The sequence below is a fragment of the Plecotus auritus genome (genome assembly GCF_963455305.1).
Source record: "Plecotus auritus genome assembly, chromosome: 2".
NCBI lineage: Eukaryota > Metazoa > Chordata > Mammalia > Chiroptera > Vespertilionidae > Plecotus > Plecotus auritus.
The window spans coordinates 51,490,048-51,514,718 of record NC_137771.1 but is presented as its reverse complement, the minus strand read 5'-3'; the positions used below and the strand labels follow the sequence as shown (position 1 = coordinate 51,514,718).

General features: G+C 37.4%; 1 protein-coding gene across 5 annotated transcripts in view; it reads right to left on the bottom strand.

The window, feature by feature from the left end:
- LRRC7 (leucine rich repeat containing 7) overlaps positions 1 to 24,671 on the bottom strand; it is a 496,684-nt gene that overhangs the window by 384,846 nt on the left and 87,167 nt on the right. For 4 of the 5 annotated variants that reach the window (XM_080658301.1, XM_080658302.1, XM_080658304.1 and 1 more), the window contains exon 1: positions 15,797 to 15,860. Coding sequence is in view for 1 of the 5 variants with exons in the window: in XM_080658305.1 (XP_080514431.1) it covers positions 15,797 to 15,894 (98 nt within the window). In the remaining 4 variants the exon portion in view is untranslated. Of the gene's footprint in view, positions 1 to 15,796; positions 15,895 to 24,671 lie in introns of those variants that run through there. The other variant, XM_080658305.1, reaches the window with a different exon arrangement.

Below are 24,671 nucleotides of genomic sequence, written 5' to 3'. Positions count from 1 at the left end.
ATTCATGCGCAGGGCTACTAGTCTAATATAAAATGCTAAATAAATGTAAATATAATTTCTGGAGCAGTCAGAAGGGTGGGTGTTAGTGATGGTGAGAATTCAAGACTCTGTTTCTGAAGCCAAAATGACTGGGACTCATAGTTACTGGTGACAGAAGAGCAAAATTCCTTTTACCCATGTAAGGGGGAGGAGTGATTTTGCTTTAGGTGACTGAGCCTGAACAAAAACACATAATGATACAAGCAAAAGGGAACCAGGAAGGAGGAAGTTGGAAACAAGAGAATAAGAAAACATGTATTCCTACTTATATTTGCTAAGGATGAATAGATGCTTTCATTTACATTACTGCATTGAAGCCTTAGGTCATTTAGTATGACTATAGGGCCTGGCAAAGCACAAGAAGAATTTAACATTCAGTCCTGCAGTAAAATAAATTACTGAAAGAAGAGAGCTGCTATTGAAGGGAAGTTGTGGTAGAACGTGTGGGTTGATCAGTACTATCTGAAGCATTTTTCTACACTGTCAGGCTCCTCCTCTGGATGTTTCTTCCTATGGGAAGACCATGCTTCCTGCCCAATGATGTTAGCCAAGATCTTGTGACTCACTTTGGATAATGGAATGCAAGATGAGGGGAAGCTTTACGTCAGCTGGTGCTTTTACTAGTGTTCTTTACTTCTACAGTAAATCATAGATATGGGCTCCTTTTTCCTTTTAGACTTTAGAACCCAGAGAAGGCAGAGCAGAGACCAAGCCAATATGTGGCAACATGTAACAGTGTGAAAAATAAACCTTTGTTGTTGTAAAGCTAAGGTTTGTGGTTACTTATCAATACAACGGTAACAGTTGTGTAAGAAGTGGGTAAAAGTGTCTTTCTAATTCTGGGAAAATTTACAAATTAAAAATTGAGATCATGAAGAAAACAACTTTCTGTTTAGAAGTTTGAACTTAATGCAACAAAAATTTATAAATGATGTTAAAATCTTGATAACATTCAAAGGAATTTGAGATACTAGGAATTTTCAAGTAAAATAAATCAGGATAAGGTAAAAATGAAAAGTGGTTTGTGAATCTGAGGCAGGATCCATTTAAAAGTTCCAGAATCTCATAAGAACTAAAAAGCATTAAATAACTGAAGGCTAGATTCTACACAGATGGATCAGTGAGCCAGGGGCAGGACACCCCATGAACTTTGCTTAATGGTTGCACAGATAATACATAACATCAGAAATATAAATTATGTCTATATAATAAACACTGCAATTGATTCTAGGAGAGGAAAACATGCCTGGATAATGTCTGGTCATAAAACTGCTCACCCTTTCCTGACGCATTGATTTTTTTTAAAGCATAAAAAGGCATTGTGGCTATTAAGTACATATTACACTACATCTAGAATACTGTGTATATTTCACATATTATCAGAAATAGTCATCTCAATAACTTTCCCAAGTGCTATAATTGTACATTCAATCAAAAGTAAATTTTTCACCTTTACATATTTTAACTTCACCTCTCTATCTCACTGAGTTTTGATTGTATCCATCAGTATACATGGTGGTTCTTAAAAAGCTGGTAAACGTGACCTTTGAATCAAGAATTAAATATTGAGCCTTTCATAGTCTCTTCTTCCCTTTTCCCCTTCCCAATTAATTTTATAACAAGTTTAGTGAAGAGTTTGGCCGAAGGGGAGAAAAGTCTGAAAAACAAAAAGCCTTAAAAAAGCTTAAAAATCATTTTGTGGCCGATGATGCAGGGATGATTGTCCACCGTGGATTAGCCCTGGTAATGCTGTGTAGCCAACGTGTTATTAACAACAGGATGCCAGCAAAAATGCTGCTGATGACAAAAGCTGTCAAGTTTACTGTCAGCTGTAGTGCTTGGCTCCAAAAGAGAGTGGGAAGAACTGATGCACTTATTGATGTCTCCTATCTTGCCTGACAGGAAACTGATAGGCATGTGACATGCCAAATACTATAGGGGGAAATATTTTCTTGATTAAACATGGCATGTGGTGACCCACCAGAAGACAGGTAACATTATTCACTCTTCAGGCATGCAGCCAAATGGCACAAGTCACATATATTTTTGCTTTTAAAATTAAAAAGAAAGTATTTAGCTTTGCTCTTGACACTAGGATGTTCAAACTCACACAAAAGAAAATGACACAAGGCTGGATTTTTGGACATTTGTTATAAATGTAAGTGAACTTAAAAACATAATTTTAAATTAGTGCTGCAAAGGCTTTCTAGGTTTCATACCATTAAGGACATAACATCAATTCAAACAACTAAAACACGTAAAGTGCAATCAACCTTTCCTTCGGCCTATACAATACTGGATATACTTTTAAAACCTTTGAGTACAAATATCCCCTGTGTGCTCATTTGAAAATAAATTAAGCCAACTCTTTCTAAAATATCATGCTCTGATTAAACAGTTACGTTTTTTTTAATGAATCCAGAGAATCTTCCAAAGGGGCTAGAAAGACTTTGTTGTTCTCAGGACTTTTATTTCATAGAAATACTTACTTATTCTACATATAGAAAGAGCCTCACGTGGATCAGAGTTTTGGTCCTTAATGGATTGATCCATCAGTAAACTCCAAGGAACATTGCTTCATAAATACACCATTGGCTTTACCATGCTATCAATTTACTGACTCCTTTTCATTTCGTATAGGCGATAAAACAACAAAAATTGAAGTGTGTGTATTCTTTTTAACAAAGATGTCTTCTGCTATTCATTCATTCAATGAGCAAGTATTTACCAAGCATCACCATGTGCCAGGTACTGGGCTCAGCGATGTGGACATAACAGAAGCACAGTTCCTGTCTCCACAGGGCCAAGAGTCCAGCGAAACAAAATTCACAGCATGACATTTTATTACTAGTATTTCTGCTTTTGGGGGTTATTTTATATTATCTTTATTCCAATGAGCCTGAAATATTTGAAATGCATTAGCCAAACTAACTGATAAGTTGTTCTTTTAATACACTTCTTTGTTCCTTTATATGAATCATCTGATTTCACAATTTATAGAGGAAGTTTCTTGAGGCTTGGTCTGTATCTTTTATCTATCATTTGAAAGCCACAGGTACAGTTTTATCTAGTTCAATTAAAAATATATATACCTTGACCCTAATGCAAATAACTTGTGGTTTTACAGCTGGAGCTGTAGAGGGTCAGAAGTCAAGGATCCTAGAGGTTAATAATAGAGATGTAGCCACAATGGGTCCTGGGAGGATCATGTACTTCAAACTAGAGTGGACACCTTCTGTGAAGCTGTCTGGCCAACAAGGGTTCCTTCTGTCTTGGAATGGCCTTAATACACACACAACATGACCCTGAACTTGGGGCACAAAGATATGGCAAACTGTGCTGGTCAAATCCTCTCTCTGCTGAGAAATAAAACTTGAAATAGAGACACTGACTTCGAATCTTGGGAACTAAGTCACTTTAGTACTGTTAGTACAGTCATGGACTCCTACTGCTGAGTTCCCTAGAATTTTCTGGGCCCCTGTCCCCTTTTTCCTCTGTTCCTTTTCTCTTCCCCCTTGGCTTGAGTGAGAAAGCTGGATGTGTTGCCAAGCACCTAGATAATTTTTAGGGACTATCATTGCTATTCTCTGAAGTAGCAGAACCAGCCTCACAGGTAGAAGGCTTTTATGGCTTCACTGGTGTATTCTGGTTTACCAGATGAACCCACAGGCAAGAACCTGGAAGCAAGTGTTGTATTTATTAGGGTCTGCAGGTGTTGCAAAGACATTTAGAAAAGTTATGTATCTGCAGAGGCCAGGGGCAAGTTCTGCCAGTTGAAGGGATTTTACAAGAAAAACAATGAAAATTATTCCCCAAACCAGAAGTTACTTTTAACATGTCTCAGGAAGAATTCTCTAGCTAAGCAACAGCTTCCTTGTTCCTTAAAGTCTCTGCAGCACCCTCTTCAATCTTGAGAGGCTCTGAAAGAGTTGTTATAAAGTCAGAGAGGTGAAGTGGGTGGAAGTGAAAAGGCTCTGACCACACCTTCTTATCTTGAGTCAGACTGAGCACTATATTGATAGGGTGGGGACGTGAGGGGAAAAAAGTCTTAAATCTAATGAAGATTAAAGCATTGATCAATAATTTGGACTAAAATATCTAAGGACAAATTTGAGCCTGTGTTTTCTGACTTAAAGCAATCATAGGGCTGTCTGTTCCCTAAGAGTGGGTCAATGACATCAGGGACAGGGGGATATTATGCCCCTTGAAATGTGCAGAGGGAGACAAAAATATAGTTGTACCTCAATTATGTCATTAAATATGGTTGTTCAAAATCTTAATTGCACAGGATGTCTAGAATGGAAGCAGAATGCAATGAGTTTGGTTGTAAGGATAAGGAAGGGCTCTAGAAATTTTGTGTACTTTTCTTTGTGTTCCTGAGGACAAGGAAAAATAGAAGGAGTGTCAGATGGAGTCTCAAATGATGAGAGGCTTCTTGTTGATTTACTGATGGCAGCTCTAGATAGAGCCTTTGCTTTCTGTGGCATGGTTTGGAAGTCATTCTGGATCAAATGTTTTGACAGGAGGTCAAATTTGTGAGGTACCAGAGAGGTGGCTTCAGCATAAGGAAGTACTGAGGGTTGAAAACTAAACTCTCCCATAGAGCAATTTTAATTAAGTTATGCTGCTTTATGGACATGCAAGTTTTACCGGAAGAAGCTCTCTCGGCTGGCCTTTCATTCTGGAACAGGTGTTCTAGGTATTGATGTGAACTCATGTCACGGCAGACTGACTCCCAAGAACTTCTGCCAGAGCTGCTTCATGGTGATACGTGCTATAGAAGTGTTGTAGGAGGGAGCAGACTTGTTTCTTATTTCTCAGGATTCCACAAGGAGGCATTTTCCCTAATCTTCCTGGGCTCTTGCCCCCTTCTCTTTTCCATGGATGTGGAAGGAGTTACCTGATTGCCCAGTTCTGAAGAACTGAGCATAGCTGTGGCACTCAGGCCTTGCACTCCCTCCCTTCTGGAGCCTGACTGGGAACACTTGATTTGGCCGCCAAGGCCTCAGCTATATAGCAGCAAGCCCCAGAGGGTGAGACTATGGATTAAATCTTAGGAAGACCATTGTAGCTGTGCACTTGAGCTACATCCTCCAATATCAGTTTTATCAGTAATATATATAAATGGAAAAAAATTAGATTTGGGTGACTCAATTAATGATTGAAGAAGTTTCTGATGGGACCCATGCATATGGCCATGGGCTTTCAGCTTTAATAAGTGGGTCATGCAGGATTTGACTTGAGGATTTATGAAGGCTCACAGCAGATTTACTCCCAAGCAAGTGGTTGTTTTGGGGCAGGTGGGACTGTTTTATCAACGCTGCCTTGATCCTGCTGACCTTCATGGATGCTGGCCACAGTGTTTGAGTTCCTGCTATCTGATCTTGAGCTTTGGGCTGGATAATCACACAAGCACTGTCCCTGGCTTTATAATTCAGAAATCTTTTATTGTGGATGTGCCCATAGAAGGGTGGTGAAATTGATTAATAAACGAATGAAAAATAATAGAGAGCCCTTACAACGAAGAGGATCTTCCCCCTCCTAGGTGAAATTGAAAAAGATTACAAAAGTCATTGAAATTATTTTCTACCTAAAGACTATGCAAAGAAATAACAAAGACTGTTTGGAGCACTTGGCCTTTAAGAACTGAGTTTATGTAAGGTTTCCAGAATGAACTGGAGTAGTGTTAAAAGAAGCATGCTACAGTTTTAGTGTCAGAAAAGAAGTAGAAAAATAAAATAAAGGAAAACGGTCTGCTTACTTTGGAGGAAAAGAGAGATTTCCTAAGGAGAAATCTTGAGATTTTATGGGATATGAAATAGAAATTGGAATCTTCAAGGTGAAGAGAAACAAATATGAGAAAGAAATGAACAGCCCCAGCTCTGACTAATTTTAAAGAGGCAAGTAGAAAAGCAAGAGATGTGTCAGTGTTACCAAGTCAAACAATTGTGACTGGTGCCTAAAGAAATCCAACCAAAGCAGAGACAAAATTTCAGAGCCCAATCTAGAATGAATCTCCAAGAAAGGACAGAGTCAGAGAAACTACTGATGATGTGGCCTAGTCAAGCTGTGTTTCAGGAGTCCAGTGCAATAGCAGTGTGGAACTATAACTTGAAGACTGGGGACACTACCAAGTGTCTAGAAAATCTGGACAAATCTAGGGTCAGAAGGCAGAACACCAACAAAAAATATTTAAAGAATTTGTAGGTGAGTTTCAAAATAATAAAATCACTAGAGGTGAAGGTACAGGTATTGCCTTGCTCTTAAGATTCTAGAAATTTATGGAATTAGCATTTTTTAATTAAAAAATAGAGTTTCATTGATTTTAGAGAGGAAGGGAGAGGAAAAGAGAGACAGAAACGTCAATGATGAGAGAGGATCATCCATCAGTTACCTCCTGCACACCCCACACTGGGGATCAAGCCCATAACCCGGGCATGTGACCTCCTAGTTCATAGGTTGATGTTCAACCACTGAGCCATGCTGGCTGGGCTAGAATTGTAATTTTAAAGGAGAAGAAACACAATGTACCTAATTCTGTAAAAAAGATAGAGTAGAAAGAAATTCTACTCAAGACCTGCCTGGGATAGTCAAATGTTGAGGAAAGAAAACTTCTTGAGAGAGCAGACACATCCTCATTAGGTCCCTGAAGGCACACATTTCTGAGCTAACAACAGCTGTTTTGGGGCATCAGGAATATGAGGAGGTTAATTCTCCAGATTAGAAAGATAAGAATGACAGCAATGCACCTGGCGATGGCCACTAGGGCTCCAGGAACAGACACCTGCTTACCTGACTTTTTAGAAGCCATGCCATTAGACAGACTCACATTCAGTCCATCACTGGCACTGTAAGGGGAAAAGTTTCTGACCCCTTGTACTGCTAATGCTATTCTGGTCTGCTTTGTTCTTCTGGCACTGCTGGGCTCTTGGCTCAGACCCTACTGGTGCTGCCGCCAGGGAAACAAGGTACTTTTCTGGGCTCCCTAATGTTAACTTCAGGGAAGGCACAGAAACCGCTGGGTCTGGGTCTCCTTATGCCATTGGATGGAAGGTACGAAGACACAGGGTTTCACTGTTGCCACCATTAATACCAGATAGTTCTGCCTGCCAGGGACAGCAGGGCTAGGATGTCCTGGGGCCTCACTGTTCTGCTGCTGCAGGTGGATTGAGAGAACAGGCTTTTCTTGTTTTTTTATAATTATAATTATGATTATGATGTCTTTTGACAATGTGATGTAGGTTTCTCTGGCACCCAGTCCAGGAATGTATGGAAGATGAAAAGAAAACCCAAGGGACACACCACATTGTCTTTCCTCCAGTTTGGAAATCCCAGCCAGTCTGTCTTCATTTTTTAAGCTTTCAGAGGCTGTTTTACCATGGTCTGTTGAATAATTTCCAGGGTGTTTAATTGAATTTTGAAGGGAGGAACAGGGAAAGATGAGACCATGGTATCTGTTTCATAATTAGAAGTTTTCCCTTCTTTTCCCTCCCTCCCTCCTTCTTTCCCTCCCTTTTTTTCTCTCTTTGTCTCTTCTTCTTTCCTTACTTTCTCTCTTTTTTGTATTTTATCCTCCCAACCCCATCCCCCTCTTTCTTATTCTCAAGATGGAGCTCTTTTATTTTTAAAGTAAAGTAATTGATTTCTTCATTCATTCTGAAATATTTGTTAAACATCTCCTAACTCCAGACACTATGCTGTGTGTTGTTGACATAATGGCAAATGAAAGATATCTTGCTCTTCAAAGAGCAGATAATGTAATTCTAAAATGTTTGTCTGGATGTATTTGTGTGTGGCCCTCATTTAAATGGTAAGTAGAGTACACTTTAAGACATTTCAATATATAGTCAGATATTTTCATAACTTTGAAAAATATATTCAATTAAGTATTTGATTATTTTTTCCCTTTAACTTGCTCTGATTTCTTTCTTAGGACAGTTTATAATTCTTAGGTTGTATTTTTATATTTTATTTCTTTTGTCATTATATCTCTTCATATTTATTTGTGGGTCATGCTTTCTTTGTATTCATGGACTTCAACTATTTGCTCCTCCAATTCCTAGTATGTTTACAGTGTTAATTATTTTATTGACTCCAGTGGAGATTTCAAGAGTGCTCTTCATGTTCAGTTTTTATAATTCCTTTCCTCATCAATGTTCATTTTTAATTCTCCCTTTTTCTTTCTGAAAAAAAATTGCTTTCCCCCCCATATTGTTTATTTTGTAGCTAGTTCATAAAGTACTTATCTTCTTGTGATTATTGAAAAGTTTTAACAGCTTTGTAATTTTTTCTAATTTCTGCATTTATTGCTTTCCAAACATATACTGTCATATACTGTTCTTTTCCAGGATAGTTTTTTGTTCTCTGGTTATATAGCATTGAAAAAAAAAAATATATATATATATATATATATATATATATATATATATATATATATATATACTGTGTTCCTATCACTGAATTAAAGGTGGTTATAATACAAAGGGCAAGGGAATAAAGTGCGAGATGAAAGTGAGGGGTGGGTAGAAGCCAGACTATGCAAAGTCCTATAAACTAAGTAAGGATTTTGTCTTTCTTGAATGAGCAATGACCAGAGAATCACTTTAAGAAGAAAGTGTTCAGAACAATACATAGGAAGGCCACTTACAGGAGTATCTGGTAGAATCTTTGAACCCCCACAGAGGAGATGATTTGTGAATAGCCTCAAAACATACTCAAAAGGTGGAATTCCAGGCCTTGAACTTATAGTGAATGTTAGAGGAAAAAGGATAAAAAGGTATGAAAGATGGCTCCCAGATTTATGTTCTTTGAACAGAAATGGTTAAGAGCTCCTAACACTCACTCCAAAAACACTGGAAAAAGCTACAGTTTTGGGGGAAAGATCACGGATTTGGTGAGTTTGAGGCATAGGCCAAATATCCAAGGGACTATGTTAAGTAGATATTTGGATATATGGAGAGATGCATGGGTTGGAGGTATTATTTTGTGAGTCATCTGATTACAGGAATAACATGCTGTGGGTGTAATGAAACTGCCTATGGAGAGAGTATATTTAGAAGAAGACTTCAGTTTTCAGAAATTCTAGTATGTAGTGGCTGGAAAGAGAAAGTTGCACATGCAAAAGAATAACCAGAGAGACAGAGGAAAACCAGGGCAAGTATTGTATTATGGTAACCAAAGCATTAAGGATTTTAAAAAAGAGGAAATGATCAACAGTATTAATTTTAGTTAAGAAGTTAAGTAAGAAGAACATTGAAAAAAAAAATGCCTGAAGGATTTAGCAAGTGGTAGCCAGAATTCTAAGATAGCCCCATGATCATCAACCCCCTACCCCGCAAGTGTTCAAGCCCTATGTAATCCCTTTCCCTTGGATTGGCAGGACCTGTGACTTGCTTTTAGCCAACAGAACATGGAAAAGGTGATGGTGTAGTTAAGGTTCCAAATCAGTTGACTGAATTAATCAAAAGTAAGTTATCTTGAGTGAGCCTGACTTAATCAGGTAAACTCCTTTAAAAGAAGGACAGGGCCCTCCTTGAAGAGAGTCTCCTTGCTGGTTCAATGGAGTGAGCAGTCATATGAAGAAAGTACATATAAGCAAGGACTGCAGGAGGCTCTAAAACCTAAAGGTGGCCTCCAGCTAGAAGTCAGCATAAAGCAGGGCTCCTGGTCATAAACTATAAGGAAACAAGTTCTGCCGGCAGCCTAAGTAAGCTTTAAAGTGGATTCTTCCTGAGTTGAGCTTCAGATGAGACTTCAGCCAGGTATGACCCCTGAGGTAGGGAACCAGGCTAAGCCCTACCTGAACTCCTGACACACAGAAACAGTGAGATAATACATTGGGGTTCAGCCACCTAGTTTGTGGTAATTTGTTACGCAACAAGAGAAAACTAACACAACAACATAAAGAGATTGTCGGTGCTGTGAATGAAAGCTGTTTCAGTATAGTGACTGGGGAGGAGCCTGATTGCATGGGTTTGGAGGAATGAGTGGGAGATAAGTAAATGGAGTGAGTGTGTATGACTCTTTAGAAAGGTCTGTCTGGGAATAGAGCAAGAGTGTGGGAATGTAGCTGAATGGGTCTGTGGTTTTGAGAACAAAGTTTTTAATTTTGATATTTAATGGGAAATAACTTAAACATGTTTAAAAGTCTGTCTTTTATAAGAAACAACTTATTTTTACTGAAAGTTTGCTTTTCTAGATGCAGCATAGATATAATTCACATGAAATAATTGGTTAAAATTGTGTTGATTAAAAAATATTGTATAAGAGTATAAAATATTATGAAAGAAGGCAGTTTGAATCATGACATTTAGTAAAAAACCTTCCTGTATGCACCATTTCTAAATGCAAGAGGGCTCTCCTTAAATCTGGAGGATCCTCTGTCTGAGTTAAGTTCTATTCCTTTCTACTCTCACTAAAAGGGAGCCACTACCATTTCTATTTCTATGGTGATTTTCCAAGGTGACAGTTTTCCATGGGAGTTGACAACAAGTCTTTGTCTATATTCCGTATTGAATTTGTAGAATGACTAGGAAAGAACTATGCCATTGTGTGTGAGCAATTTACTATATAACACGCATTTTTATTGAACACTGCTTTAAGAATGTCAGCTTTATGTCATTTGTTTAAAACCTATACTCCTTGCCATGAATTACTGTTTCTAAAAATAGTAGTAATTTCTGTGGATTTTAATTTCTGCAATCAGAAATGGTTTATTATCCTCATACAGTTTGAAATAACAACAATAATAACAAGGGTAGAGAAAGAGAGGAAAGAAAAAAAAACTTGCTATCCCAGGTTTTATACCAAGTAGTTCATATACATATCTCCCTAATTCTCAAAACAATCCTATAAGGTAGGGTCTATCATTTTTCAAATAAGTAAACTGAGTCTTAGATTTTAAAAAATACGGAGGAGAGAACCAAGATGGCAGCATAGGTAAACGCCTATACTTGCTGCCTCTCACAACCACATCAAAATTACAACTAAAATACAGAACAACCATCATCCAGAACTGCCTGAAAGCTGGCTGAATGGAAGTCCTACAATTAGAGAGGTAAAGAAGAAAGCACACTGACACTGGTAGCAGGCTTGGAGGCATGGAAGGGTCTGGATGTGCACTCATGTGTGCTGCTTTTTTAATTTGGAGTGATATTGCTTCTGTGTAGGCCGCCCATGAGGAGCAAGAGGTCCCAGCCCCACACCAAATGCCCAGCACAGGGTTCCAGAGCTGGGAAAAGAAGTTCCCGTAATGGGCTGTAAAAACCAGTATAGATTGGGGCTCAGTGACACAGAGGCTGCTGGAGACCCAGCTGTTTCTCTTAAAAGGCCAGCACATGAACTGAACTTACCAGGTCCCACTTCCTCTGAGCTCTAGCACCAGGGTGAGGTTCTGGGGAACACAGACGCATAGGAAGAGAAACTGGATTGTCTGGCATTAGGGCAAAAACTCAGGGGTGGGTTTGTCCCAGACAGAGGTGCTTGCAGGGATCATTGCTTCTGTGCGGTACCTCACTGGTCTCAGGGCTTACTGGCAGGCATTTCTGTTTGCTCCGCCCTGGTGATTCCCTAAGACTCTGCCCCATCCAATTTGTAGCCCCACCCAACCTGTGTGCAGAGGTTTTTGCATATGAATGGCCTGTCCTTGCTCAGGGTAAAACAAGCTGCAGCTGGATTAGGGAGCCCAAACCTATCAATTAAAGGCCCAAGGCCCAGCACCAGCACCAGCCTGCCTTGCTTCACAGCTGAGCCTCGTCTGGGCATTTCCAAACCCGATACAAAGAGGAGGAATCTGCAGATCTCTCTGTAGCTCCTGCCAGGTGGCCCCAGGCAGTGGTTGACTTTGCAGCTCCCTGGAGACCCAAGAGCCAATGTACACAGTGGTCAGTGTCAGACCATACCAGGGGCAGACTCAGTGAGCACCAAAGCCCCACAGAAACAATCCCTGCTCCATAGGAGTGTCTCTTGCACAGCAGCTCTCCCACTGCAGTTGCAGCTGGTCCCTACAGCAAATTGGCCTGGAGGTCCATTCCTCCCAGTGATGCCAACAGCAATCAAGGTTCAACTACAAAAAGATTGTACTCACAGCCCACAAAGGGGTGCACCTAGAGCTCCCAGCTCAGGTGACTGGGGAGGCTGAGCCACTGGGCCCTCTAGGACACCTATTACACAAGGCCACTCTACCAACTCAAGGAGACATAGCAGCTCTACCCAATTCATGGAAACAAAAACAGGGAAGAACCAAAATGCAGAGATAGGGAGGAATATCGCAAATGAAAAGGAAGAGAGTAGACTACTGGATATAGAATTCAAAACTATGGTTATAAGGTTACTCATGAATCTTCTAGAAACCTCCAAGGGACTTAGTGAAACTTTCATCAATCTTAGTGAGAATGCCAAAATAATGGAAAAGGACCAGTCAGAAATAAAGCATACACTGACTGAAATAAAGTATAATATACAGGGATTGAACAGTAAAGTAGAGGATTCCAAGAATCAAATCAATGATTTGAAATATGAGGAAGCAAAAAACACCCAGCCAGAAGAAAAAAAAAAGAATCCAAAAATATGAAGATAGTGTAAGGAGTCTCTGGGACAACTTCAAGTGTACCAACATTTGCACTATGGGGTGCCAGAAGAAAAGAGAGAGCAAGATGTTGAAAACCTATTTGAAGAAATAATGACAGAAAATGTCCCCTATCTGGTGAAAAAAATAGACTTACAAGTCTAGGAAGCATAAAGAGTTCCAAACAAAAGGAACCCAAACAGGACCACACCAAGACACATCATCATTAAAATGCCAAGAGCTAAAGACAAAGAGAGAATCTTAAAAGCAGCAAGAGAAAAACAGTTAGTTACATACAAGGGAGTACCCATACGACTGTCAGCTGACTTCTCAACAGAAACTATGCAGGCCAGAAGGGAGTGGCAAGAGATATTCAAAGTGATGAATAGCAAGGACCTACAACCAGATTACTCTACCCAGAAAAGCTATTTAGAATTGAAGGTAGATAAAGAGCTTCACAGACAAGAAAAAGCTAAAGTTCATCACCATTAAACCAGCATTATATGAAATGCTGAAGGGTATTCTTTAAGAAGAGGAAGAATAAAAAGGAAAAGATAAAAAATATGAACAAAAATGGCAACAAATACATATCTATCAGCAATTGCATCTAAAAATCAAAATAAATGAATAACAAATCTAATGAACAGAATAAACTGGTAAATAAAATAGAATCAGGGGCATGGAAATGGAACAGACTAAGGATTCTCAGAGAGAAAGGGGGGAGGGGGAGTTGGGAAGAGATTAAACAAAGATCTTATATACATATATGCCTTAACTATGGACACAGACAACAGGGTGGGGAAGGCCTGGGGCAGGGGGAGGCAACTGGGTGGAGGGGGACAATGGGGGAAAAAAAGAGGGACATCTGTAATAATCTCAACAATAAAGATGAAAGAAAAAAATACTGAGAGTCCTGTAGCTGTTACATTAAGTGTCACATAGAGAATAAACTCTACTGTGTGACTCTGAAGTTAATGTCTTAATTAACTAATATGATATGCTGCTTCTATTCTTAAAGAAGGCTTCTTTCTTAGGACTTCAATCCTGTCCTGTAACAGGACAAAAACTGTTCATTATATTAACAAGGGATACTTAAGACCTCTCTGGAAGAGAACAATATTTTATCATTTCTCATTTCTCATTATATCATTCCATGGTCTATAATATAGTCAACCCAGCTGAGTTCCTGCTGTGTTATTTCAAAAATGGCGTGACTGCCACAATTCAATTGATGAGGTCTTTCTTGTTATAACACATGCATCAGTTATATTATGTACCTTATATTAGACAACAATAAGACTTAACTCTGACATATGCCTATATTAACTCTGAAATATCTCTATAATCAGTAGTCTTTTGCATCCATGATGATTTAGTATCATCTGCAGCCAGTTATTTGACCCAGGCTAGTGGTTTTCAAACTTGAGCTTGCATCCAAATCTCATATAGGGCCCCCTTCAAAACACACAGATTATTGGACCTGACTCTCAGAGGTTTTGATTCAGTAGATGTGGGTTGCAGCCCTTAAAATTTGCATTTCTAACAAGTTCCCAGATGCTACTGCTGGTCTGGAGACCACACTTTAACAATGACTGGCCCATGCCAGGTTTCAAAAAACTTTTTCTATAAATAATCAGGTAAATACTTTTGACTTTGTGGGCCAGGTAGTCTGTGTCACAAGTACTGAACTCTTCCTTTGTAGAGCAAAAGCAGCCATACACAATACCTAAGTAAAGAGGAGATGGCTGTGTTTCAATAAGATGTTATTTATAGAAACAGGTATCAGGCTGGATTTATTCAATAGATCAGATGATCAACCTCTGGCCTAGACCAACTCGGTACAAGAGGCCTGAAAAATTACTTTGTATATGTTAAATAGTCACTCTATAAGAATCAATATAGATTTAATTTAAAAAATCCCTTCTACATTTTTAAAGAAAATCTGCAGAATTATACCAGATACTAAGTTGATTGTGATAAACTAGCATAAAGGAAAAGCCCCAAGGCTTTCTAATGTACCCAATAAAAGATGCAAGACCCTACATCTTACAGTTTCTGTTTTAAGATACCCATGAACTCAATCTTCATTTTGAAATTTTACTTTTAATTAGATATTGTTTCTAGTGTTAAAGCTAAATCTACCAATTAAAAGAAAACTAACATTACATTGAATGATATAAACACCAACCAAATTAGGGTGTCCATTGACTTTATAATAAAACAGAACAAAGCAAAAACACTCAACTTGCCATGAATGTACACAGATTTAATGTACTTGGTCTTTACTTGGAACAGTGTACTTCAAACTAATTAAAATGCCAGTGTAATCTTAAAAGTCTACTGAAGTGTACATGCCAATGAACTCACTGCATTAGCTCTATCCTTAAAAAATGTAAGTTCCTGGAAAAGGACAAAATTGAGATAAATGTTATCATAATGGAATGTGATTTACTTCCCGGAAAATAATTATATTCAAATACCATGAAGAAAGTTAGTACTAAGGGTCATTTTAGAAACTTAAAATGCAAAACTTATGTCAATCATTTCAAAAAATGCTAATGACTAGAAATATTTAAATTAAATCTCTCCTGACAAGTATATACACTAATATGCAATAATATGAAGATAGAATAAAATGAGTTTATGATGAGATACACACCTTCCATCTTCCAAAATATTTTCCTAAATGGGATTAAATCAAATGTTTTTCTCTGTTCAATGGGTTTACTATATATTTATCACTAGATATTTATTCTTTAGTCTAATGCAGTGATTTTCATAGTCCTCAGGTTTTTTGTTTTTGTTTATTAATGTTGAAAAAGCATTGTGGTCAAAGGAAACTAGAGGATGTTAATTTTAAAGACATTTCAAAATGATTTTTAACTTCAAGACTCATGAGAAACATTAATATTCATGACATGACTATCTAAGAAAGATATGGTAGATTGTGCAGCCTTTTCCAATGTCTTTGGAAACCCAATTATCAGTACAGCATCTTAACAATGGTCTTTTAGGGTCTGAATCCATGAACTGTATGGTAATATGTTTTAAAAAATAAATTCAATTTGATGCAATAAATACTTATTAAGTACCTCTATTTTTTAAAAATTATTTAACTATTAACCCTTTCATTTTACAATGCTACTCACCAAAATCTATCTGTAATATAGTTAATCTTATTAAAATACTTACACTCCTCTTCAGGCCTCTTCCGAAGTGCTGCACGAACTTCTTTACAAGGACTTCTCTGATATTGTGGGGGATTCCTTCCCCTTAGTAGGCTCTCCATCCTATAAAAAAAGAATCAATAGAGTATATTAATATATAAATCTTGATAAATTTTGAGAAGATAAATGGTTTAAATCAAGAGTCAAGACTTCAAGTATCTACCGAGGCTTGTTAGACAACATCTTTGACTATGTAGCAAGGAATAATATAATAGGGAGTGGCAGAGACTGTGGTAAACTGGAAAGTGCTTGACTTTTCCAAGACATTCCAATTTAAAAAATGTAAAAATACCATGTGGACACTCATATACACATTCTCAGATTAGAGACTGATATGGACTGAATGATTGTGCCCCCAATCCCAAATTCACATTAAACCCCTAAGCCCCAATGTGATGGTATTTGGAGGTGGGACCATTGGAAGATAATTAAATTTAGATGGACATCCATAATGGAATTAGTGTCCTTAGAGGAACAGAAAGATCTCTCTCTCTCTCTCTCTCTCTCTCTCTCTCTCTCTCTCTCTCCCCCTCCCTCCCTCCCTCTTTTGAGAAGGTAATCATCTGCAAATCAGGAAGAGGTCTCTCACCAGGAAATTAATCTGCTGGAACCTTGATTTCAGGTTTCTCAGATTCCAGAACTGTGAGAAATATATTTCTGTGGTGTAAGCTACCCAGTATGTGGCATTTTGTTATAGCAGCCCAGATGACTAAGGCAGAGACCTATTGACTAGAGCGATTACTTGTAAAGAAAACAAATTTATAAAAAAATAGGTCATCCTTTAGAAAAAAAGAACATATCTTTCACCAACATTTGAAATATCAGTTTCAAGAGAGGAATGGCTGCTTTTCTTTCATGATAATGGCTAAATTGGGAGGGGTTTTCTAATTCCAATAATTGTGACTTCTTGAAAAAGTCAGTTAATATAAAGTGTATTTGTCAGTTACAGGTGACATAGCAATGCTGGAATCCAGAATATAATAATAAATGCATCAGATGCATCTTGGATTAGCATATTTAACAACATGTACTTTGTGATCATTATTTTCTGGCTTCAGTAAACCTTATAGTTTTGTACTACCAGTGTATACTTATTTTAATAAAAGTAAAAAACTACTGAGTGCTCAGGATTTGAAAATTCAGAACAAAACTGCTGAGAACCAATTCCAGCATGTAATAATTACAAGAGTTCCGTCAAAAGGTTGATGGGACTCGGTGGGCTGAGCCACACATATGTAGTTTACCTGTTGGAAACTGGCTAAACGGCACTTCCCCAAAACCTGAATAGGATAGTTAGCTGCCAGACAGCTCAGGGCATTTTATTGCCTCCTGTTGGCCAAACACCTGAACAGCTGTAGGCTATTCCCCAAACTGATAATGCTTCTGTATTCTACCCTTTGATACCGTACCCTTTGAAGTGTATATTTCCACCTAGCCTTAGGATAAATCGTGTTGAATAAAAGCACAGGTCCTTGGTCAAGGAAGAGTCTTCAGTTCCCTTTAGCTGAAGCTCCTCTGACCCCCAGTGCCTTTCAAAAATATCTTTTGTCTCGGACTCTTTAATCATCTATGCACAGCCCCTTTCTCCAGAATGCTGAACCCTTTGTAAGGCTGGGAAAAGAACCCCGGCACAAAACCATGATATTTATTTGTCATTTTGAAAATATAAGTATAGCTTCTTAGCATCTATCTAATTATTCTAATGGAATATCACTGGTTTTGATAACTGTGCTGGTTGATAGTATGCATACTTTGAAAAGCACATAGTTGTTATGGGTAATGGTGATGGTGGATATTCTAGGGTAGTGGTACAGATGATTGTGTTTCTGGCATCCAGAGAGGAAAATTAGCACAGGATGATCCCATAAAAGAATTATGTAAATAGTGTAAAATATGATATGAATAACCTTTTGTACTGTAACATAACACCATTTCTTTGGGAAATTGTCACTGGTTCTTAAAAACACTTTTTCAAATATACTTCCTGAAATCAGTCCATTTATATGTAGAAGATACTGTATGTGTTTGTGTGTGTGTGTTCATATGTCCATGCCTGTGTATATGCAGTTCAAAAAATGTTTCTCAATGTGCAATGATAACTGGAACCTTAGTTTCATTTGAAGCTCATTTCAAGTGAAAAAAAAAGTTATTTCTCTTGAAGTTATAATAATATAATAATGTGAAACCAAGTGAAAACCTGAATTGTTTATGATATAATTTGCTTTAACACTATATTTGGTGAGGAAATTAAGTTTCCAGACCTGTCCCTGCAGTTTCACCAGGAGGCTTAACTATATAAACTATATTATATAAACTTTCTAGTTTTTGACTCTTGAATTAATTCAATGTACCGTTTTGACTACATTTCAGCAAATAACGGATTTCCATGCTGAGCCAATAACAACTTAAGTGAACTAATAATTATTCACTAGTATTTATAAACTCAAAATCATAAAAGGCAGCAAACCTGACCTGCACATGCAAATGTCTACATACAATTGTGATGTAATTTTAGAAACCAATTTTACTCATCATGACTACACTTTGATGAAGAATGGTAACTATGATCCTGGTTGGTAATCTATGTAAACCACTCTCATGGATGAGCTATTCTTTTTCCTTTTATATCTCTGATAATCAGTATGTGAAAACAAAAGTGATCTAGTTAATGTCCATCTAACTATGCTTGAGGATAAGTCAGAATAAATAAAATATGTTATAAGGTACTAATAGGGCTTCAGAACAATTTCATTATGTGTGATATTGGCAGCAAAGGTCCCCAACTCAACTCCCCAGATGCCCAAAGGTTGCTCTCTGGAATGCTCACAAGCAGATCTACAGATATGCAATGTTAGATATGGAGCACAGGCTAAGTGGGCCTAGGTTCTGTAATAAGACAACCAGGTTCAAACTCTAATTCTGTCTTTATAGAATGACTTCAGGAAAAAATACGTGCTGTGTGCCTTAATTTTCTCATAAGTAAATGGGAATAACAGCCACCTTATAGGATTGTTGTGAAGACTAAATATGTTAATACATGGCCTGGCTGGTGTAGCTCAGTGGTCGAGCATTGACCCATGTACCAAGAGGACTCTGATTCCCAGTCAGGGAACATGCCTACGTTGTGGGCACGATACCCAGTAGGGGGTGTGCAGGAGGCAGCAGATCAATTCTCTCTCATCGATGTTTCTATCTTTCTCTTCATCTTCCAACCTCTCTCTCTAAAATCAATAAAAACATATTTAAAAAATATGTTAATATATGTAAAATGATTTACATGTGTCTGTCACAATTCAAGAGCTCAGCACATGTTGCTATTATTAATGAGAATTATCCCAAATAAAAATAAATTAAGATATTAAAATTTTAAATGTATAGTATGTTAGGAAACATGAAAGTTGGGCTTTATTTAATAAAAAGTTATAATGAATAATCATTGAATTATGGAAATAATTACACTAGGAGACTGAATAGTTGAAATTCCACTATGCAATGCATAATTTACTTGTGATGAAGTTCTTATTGAACATAATATCTATGTTAATATATACTTATATATAGTATAGATATATTATAAATATAGAAATAATGTTACACAAATATATATATGTGATGATCAGTTAATTGCATGTTGATTTTTTATCATTTAGCTATTTTCACTGAAATATTTGCTTCTCTATGCATGACATTTTAAATTTTTGAGAACCACCAAAAAGAAAACGAGGGCCAAAAAAACTCACTATAAATTATATATACCACACACTAATAGAGGAAAACATTTTAAAACAGCATTACATGTCCTTTTTCTCTGGAATGCTAAATGTTATGCCCAGTAGAAAACACTTTGAATCAAATTAAAAGTTTTACAGAGCAATGTTTATGTCTAAACTACTATATAACTGTGGGACTTCCATCTTCCTGAGACTACATGTCTGGCTGCTTGAACCCTTCTACTGGTGTCATCTATGATGTACAGTTTGCATTAAATGGTCAGACAAAATAACCAACAATCAAGTCTTGGAGCACAGCCAGGACACAGCAAAGGAGCTATTCTAGCTACTCTCAAGTTTGGCAAGACATCAGCAGGAGTGTGTTAACAGTTCCAGCAAGGAGAGATTAAGTGTGATGACCACAGGCAAAACAGATGCTCTAACAGCTCATTGAAGAGCTCTGAAAAGTGCAGCCTACATGTCAACTGCTGGGAAGAAACAGAGGCAGCCAGAATGATATTTAAAAAGTATAAAAAAACAAATAGATTATGAACAAAGGTGTCCACAACTCTCCTAAATTGAGTTAGTTCACAAAAAAATCACTTGAGGGGCTTTAAACAAACACAGACCCACCATTTCCAACACTAAAGATTTTCATTCAGGAATCTGGGATCAGGTCAAGGTAGATGTATTTTTTAACATTAGTCAAGTGTGTCTAATATAGCCTTACACTGACATTTGGAACCCATGTAAATAAAATATATACACTTGCAGATGTAGGAGAGTAAAGTTCAATGAATAAATTACAGGAGACAGTCATATGCTGATACAGAGATAAGGTGAGAATCTGGGTTGGAGACTGCAGTTAGAACAGGTATTATAAAAAATGAAGAGTAGCCAGAATGGTATAGTTAAAGGCTTTCCAAGTTGCCTGGAGGTCAACCAGATGAACCTGAAGGCTGCCCATTTAGAAGGTTGATAATTTCAACAGTGAAATACTTTCCTTCAGTAAAGCTTAGTAGACAGCAGGATAAGAGAACAAGTTGGATTGATGTAGAATTATGAATTGGGTTCAGGATGAAAAAAGAAAATGAAGCTTAGGTGAAAATATGGTTGAAATGGATTTATACTATATGGAGAAGGAAGATAGAGAATGACAGTCACTGGGAGATAGGAAGTTGGATTAAAAGAATAGACATATCAGATATAAGTAGTATTTCTAAAATGTCTACTATGTGCCAGCTGCTATGCTAGGTTCTTTATATATACTAGTGTACTAGTGGCCCAGTGCACAGATTTGTGCACATTGAAGGAAAATTAATTAGAAGAAGGATTCATACGGTAATTTTGTTACTGCAAAAAATTACATGTCAAAATAGTATATATAATATAGTATTATAAAATTAAAATACGCATGTGGTTGGCGCCAGCGAGAGCTTTATATGTATCACACATGCATGAGTCAAAGTCTATTTTTAAATTGCCAGTGGGCATCATATGTACTGCCCGGTTGGTAGGTCAGACAGTCAGACGGTTTGATGGACGTATGGTCAGTCACTTAGCCTTTTATAAATATACTAGTAGCCCTGTGCACAAATCCATACACCAGTAGCTCTCTGCCGCTCTCCTGTACCTCTCCATCCGCTGCCCCGCCCTCCTGTAGCTCTCCTCGACCCTTTCCCCTCTCCCCTCTCCCTCCCTAATTAGCTTGCTGTCCTGCCCCCTCCTGTAGCTTTTCACCGCTCATTTGTAGTTCACTGCCCCACCCTCCTGCAGATCTGTGATCTGGTCATTACTCCTCAAGGCGTTATGGATAGATATATTATCTATTCCATTCTTATTATATTCAAGGTTAACCTGAGTCTCAGAGATGTTAAGTAACTTGGTTAGTATCATACAGCAAGTAAATGCAATAATCAGGATTTTAATCCAGAACTGTCTGACTCAAGAGCCCATGCTATTAACTACCATGTGAGCTGTACAATAGAACTTTCTGCAATGATGTAAATGTTTAATATCTGTGCTGTCCAATACCGTAGCTGCTAGCCATTTTCAGTTATTGAGCACTTGAAATGTGGCTAGAAGGACTAAGGAACTGGATTTGCGAGTTTGAAATGTTATTGAATTGTAATTTATTTAAATTTTAATAGCCACATTTGACTACTGTAGTAGATAGCACAGCATATCCAGGAGCCCCTATTCAGCACATGACTGAGAAAACTACAAATTTCCACTGGAGATTTCTGAATTCAAGTCAATAAGAGCAAGGAAGTAAAGTCTTGGAAAAGTGCTCCACATGAAGGTCTTTGCAGACAAGTGAACTTACTAGTAACTCCTCACTGTAGAACTAGCTCACAGTAAGTCCCTAAGAGCCTTCTTGCAGAATCACACTTTTCCATGCAACTATGGTTTTTAACTGTCAAGTTCTCCTAGCACATCTACTAGTAAGTGCCTTGAATACTCACTTGAAACTCCTTCCTATCCAGGGCCTGGATATATACTGCTTTCTTTGTCTGAAATAATCTATTCGATCTTAATAACTGCTAATCATCACTTTGACCCCTTTATCCAATTAGGTCTCTAAATATGGTTTAACCCCACAGCCTGGAGTTTTCCATCATAGCACTTATAACAAATTGTAATTATATGTTAGTCTTCTGGAATTTCTGCTTAATGTCTGCCTTCCTTCTGCACTGTAAGCTTCATGAAGACAGGGACAGTGTCAATTTTATTCTCCACTCTATTGCAGGAGTTTAACAGTGTTTGGCATTCAAGAAGTATTTCTTGTTTGAATGAATTAATCTCCCTAATCCTGCCCCAAGGGCAAATATATGTTCCTGTGATCACTGTGTGTGAGCCAGGTAGTCAAACTAGTGAGTGCCTGTCGGAACAATGTTGTCCTTCTGTTACCCCTGACTTGTGTGCTTTCCTTCAGCCATTCACTGGCACCTCCTAACACTTTCCTAGAAGACCATCACCTTGCACTCAACAGCAGCCTCTCACCACTGCTCTCTCCACCAGCCATCAAGGGTGACCAGTTATCAGAAGGCAGGTCAACCACAGATTTCCTTTGCTGCAGGGCCTAGGGGATTGAAGGGGAAAGGTGAGAGGAGTTCATTTGGGAGCTGCTCTCTTCCTTGTGAGACAACTCTGTGGGGACCAGGTGCCCCTACCAGTAGACAAGGATTATAACCAAGGAAAGTGATTCAATCATGACATCAATGATTTTTAAGTCACCAAAGATACTGAAGCTATTTTTCCTCCTTTTCATTGAGATTATATTTGCTGCTTTGTGAGCACATCCCAAACTAAAAATATATAGTGCTTAAATGGATTTATTAGATAAATTGTCTAATTTAGATAAGCTTCTAAATGAAGGTCTGTATACAAGCAATGAGTGAGTATTTGCAAGTCCTTCTATTTTGTGTTCTGTAAGCTCCTTAAGGCTCCTTAAGAATTTTTATTCAATAAAGTGAATATAAGATAAATTACAAAGAGTAAATATCCTTGACTTATTAGTTTCTAGAAAAGTAAAAATTTTAATTGTGCTTTGATAATATTTAATTGAATAATCTTGAACAAGTGCAGACAATTTTAAAAAATCAGAATGGCACTTTTTGAGCTTTTATTTAACTTGATTATAAGCAAAATTGGACACAATAAACGGAATACCTATAAATAAACACAATTCCTTATATTTAAAATGGCAATCAATATGACTAGGAAGCTTAGTAATATATAGAATAAAAAATGGTAGCATTTGTTGCCTTCAAATTTGACAATGAATGTACAGAAGCATTTCTGTTAAAGTACAAAGCCATAAAATGTTGACTATAATCTGAAAATTCACCCTATTAGTCTGTGGCAAAGAAGGTACTACTTTTTCATTTGTCAGAGTCCAAAGATTAAAACATATACCATCTGACAAAAGTCAAGCATTTTTTTTCTTTTTATAGCCACTTCATCTTCCATCTTATCCCTTAACAAAGTATAGACTATGGTCATAAATATTTAATGAATGAATAAATAAACGAATGAATGACAGAATTCTGCTCTTTTCTGGTGGGAACATTTAGAAGATTCTATATTTATATTACAAATTTAACCTATCCTTGGAGACCAATTTTTTAAGTCCTAATTCCACTCAGAAACAAATCCACTGAGTTCACATACACTCAGTGCTTAACTTCTGAATCTTCCTTATTGTATCTACTAAATGTTTGGAAGAGTAACCAGTGATTTTCCAGCTCATATTAGTCTTTTCCAGCTCATATTAGTCTCCATTTCAATGTTTGTGTCCTTTACTCACATAGATTCTAATCCATTTGAGGGCTTTGATATCATAAAGCACAGTTGACAATTCTGAAGTAGGTATTAGTTCATCACTGTTTATAGATGAGACAACAGGAAGTCTGACAATTAAGTGACATGTGCATATAACACAGGAAAACCAGAGTAAGAACTTGAACTTTGGTCCTTTGACTCCCACATTCCAGCCTTCATTTCACAATGCTACTATGCATAGATATCATTGTCCGTTTTTTAGTCTTTCTGATGTCTCCCAGAGTAGGATTCTTACCATGTAAGTCACAGATGGTCAAGAAATTTTCAAATACTAGTATTGAGTATCAATTATTGTCACTTTGACTTATACTCTGGTAGGTCTTAAAACTCAACAGAGTTTAGGGATTAAAAAATAAAAGTGTGCTTAAGCATGCATATGAAAAAAGGAAGAATAAGATTGCCGTATTATTTTGGAGATAATGATTAATAGTCTGTCTTGCCCGCAAAAAAGGAAGAATAAGGGGCAATATGCTGTGACCATCCATCCTCACAAAGTTATAAAGCCATGTGACCTCCCGGTACACTCCCAAACTCTGACCCCCAAATTTCAGAATTCCTCATTTGGCTTAGAATTCAAGAAAAAAAAAAAGAGTTGAAGCAGTGGAAATGCTCTTGCTTTATTACTGAGCTGTTTTCCTTTTTTTTCTTTTAAGGGAAGTTGAGCCTGAATTCAGCACAGTGAACCTAACCCCAGACTAGAACTATGCATACATATTAAGCATACAATAGCTATTAAAAAGAAACTCAAGTGTTTATAAAGACCAATTTGAACTGCAAATGACAGTA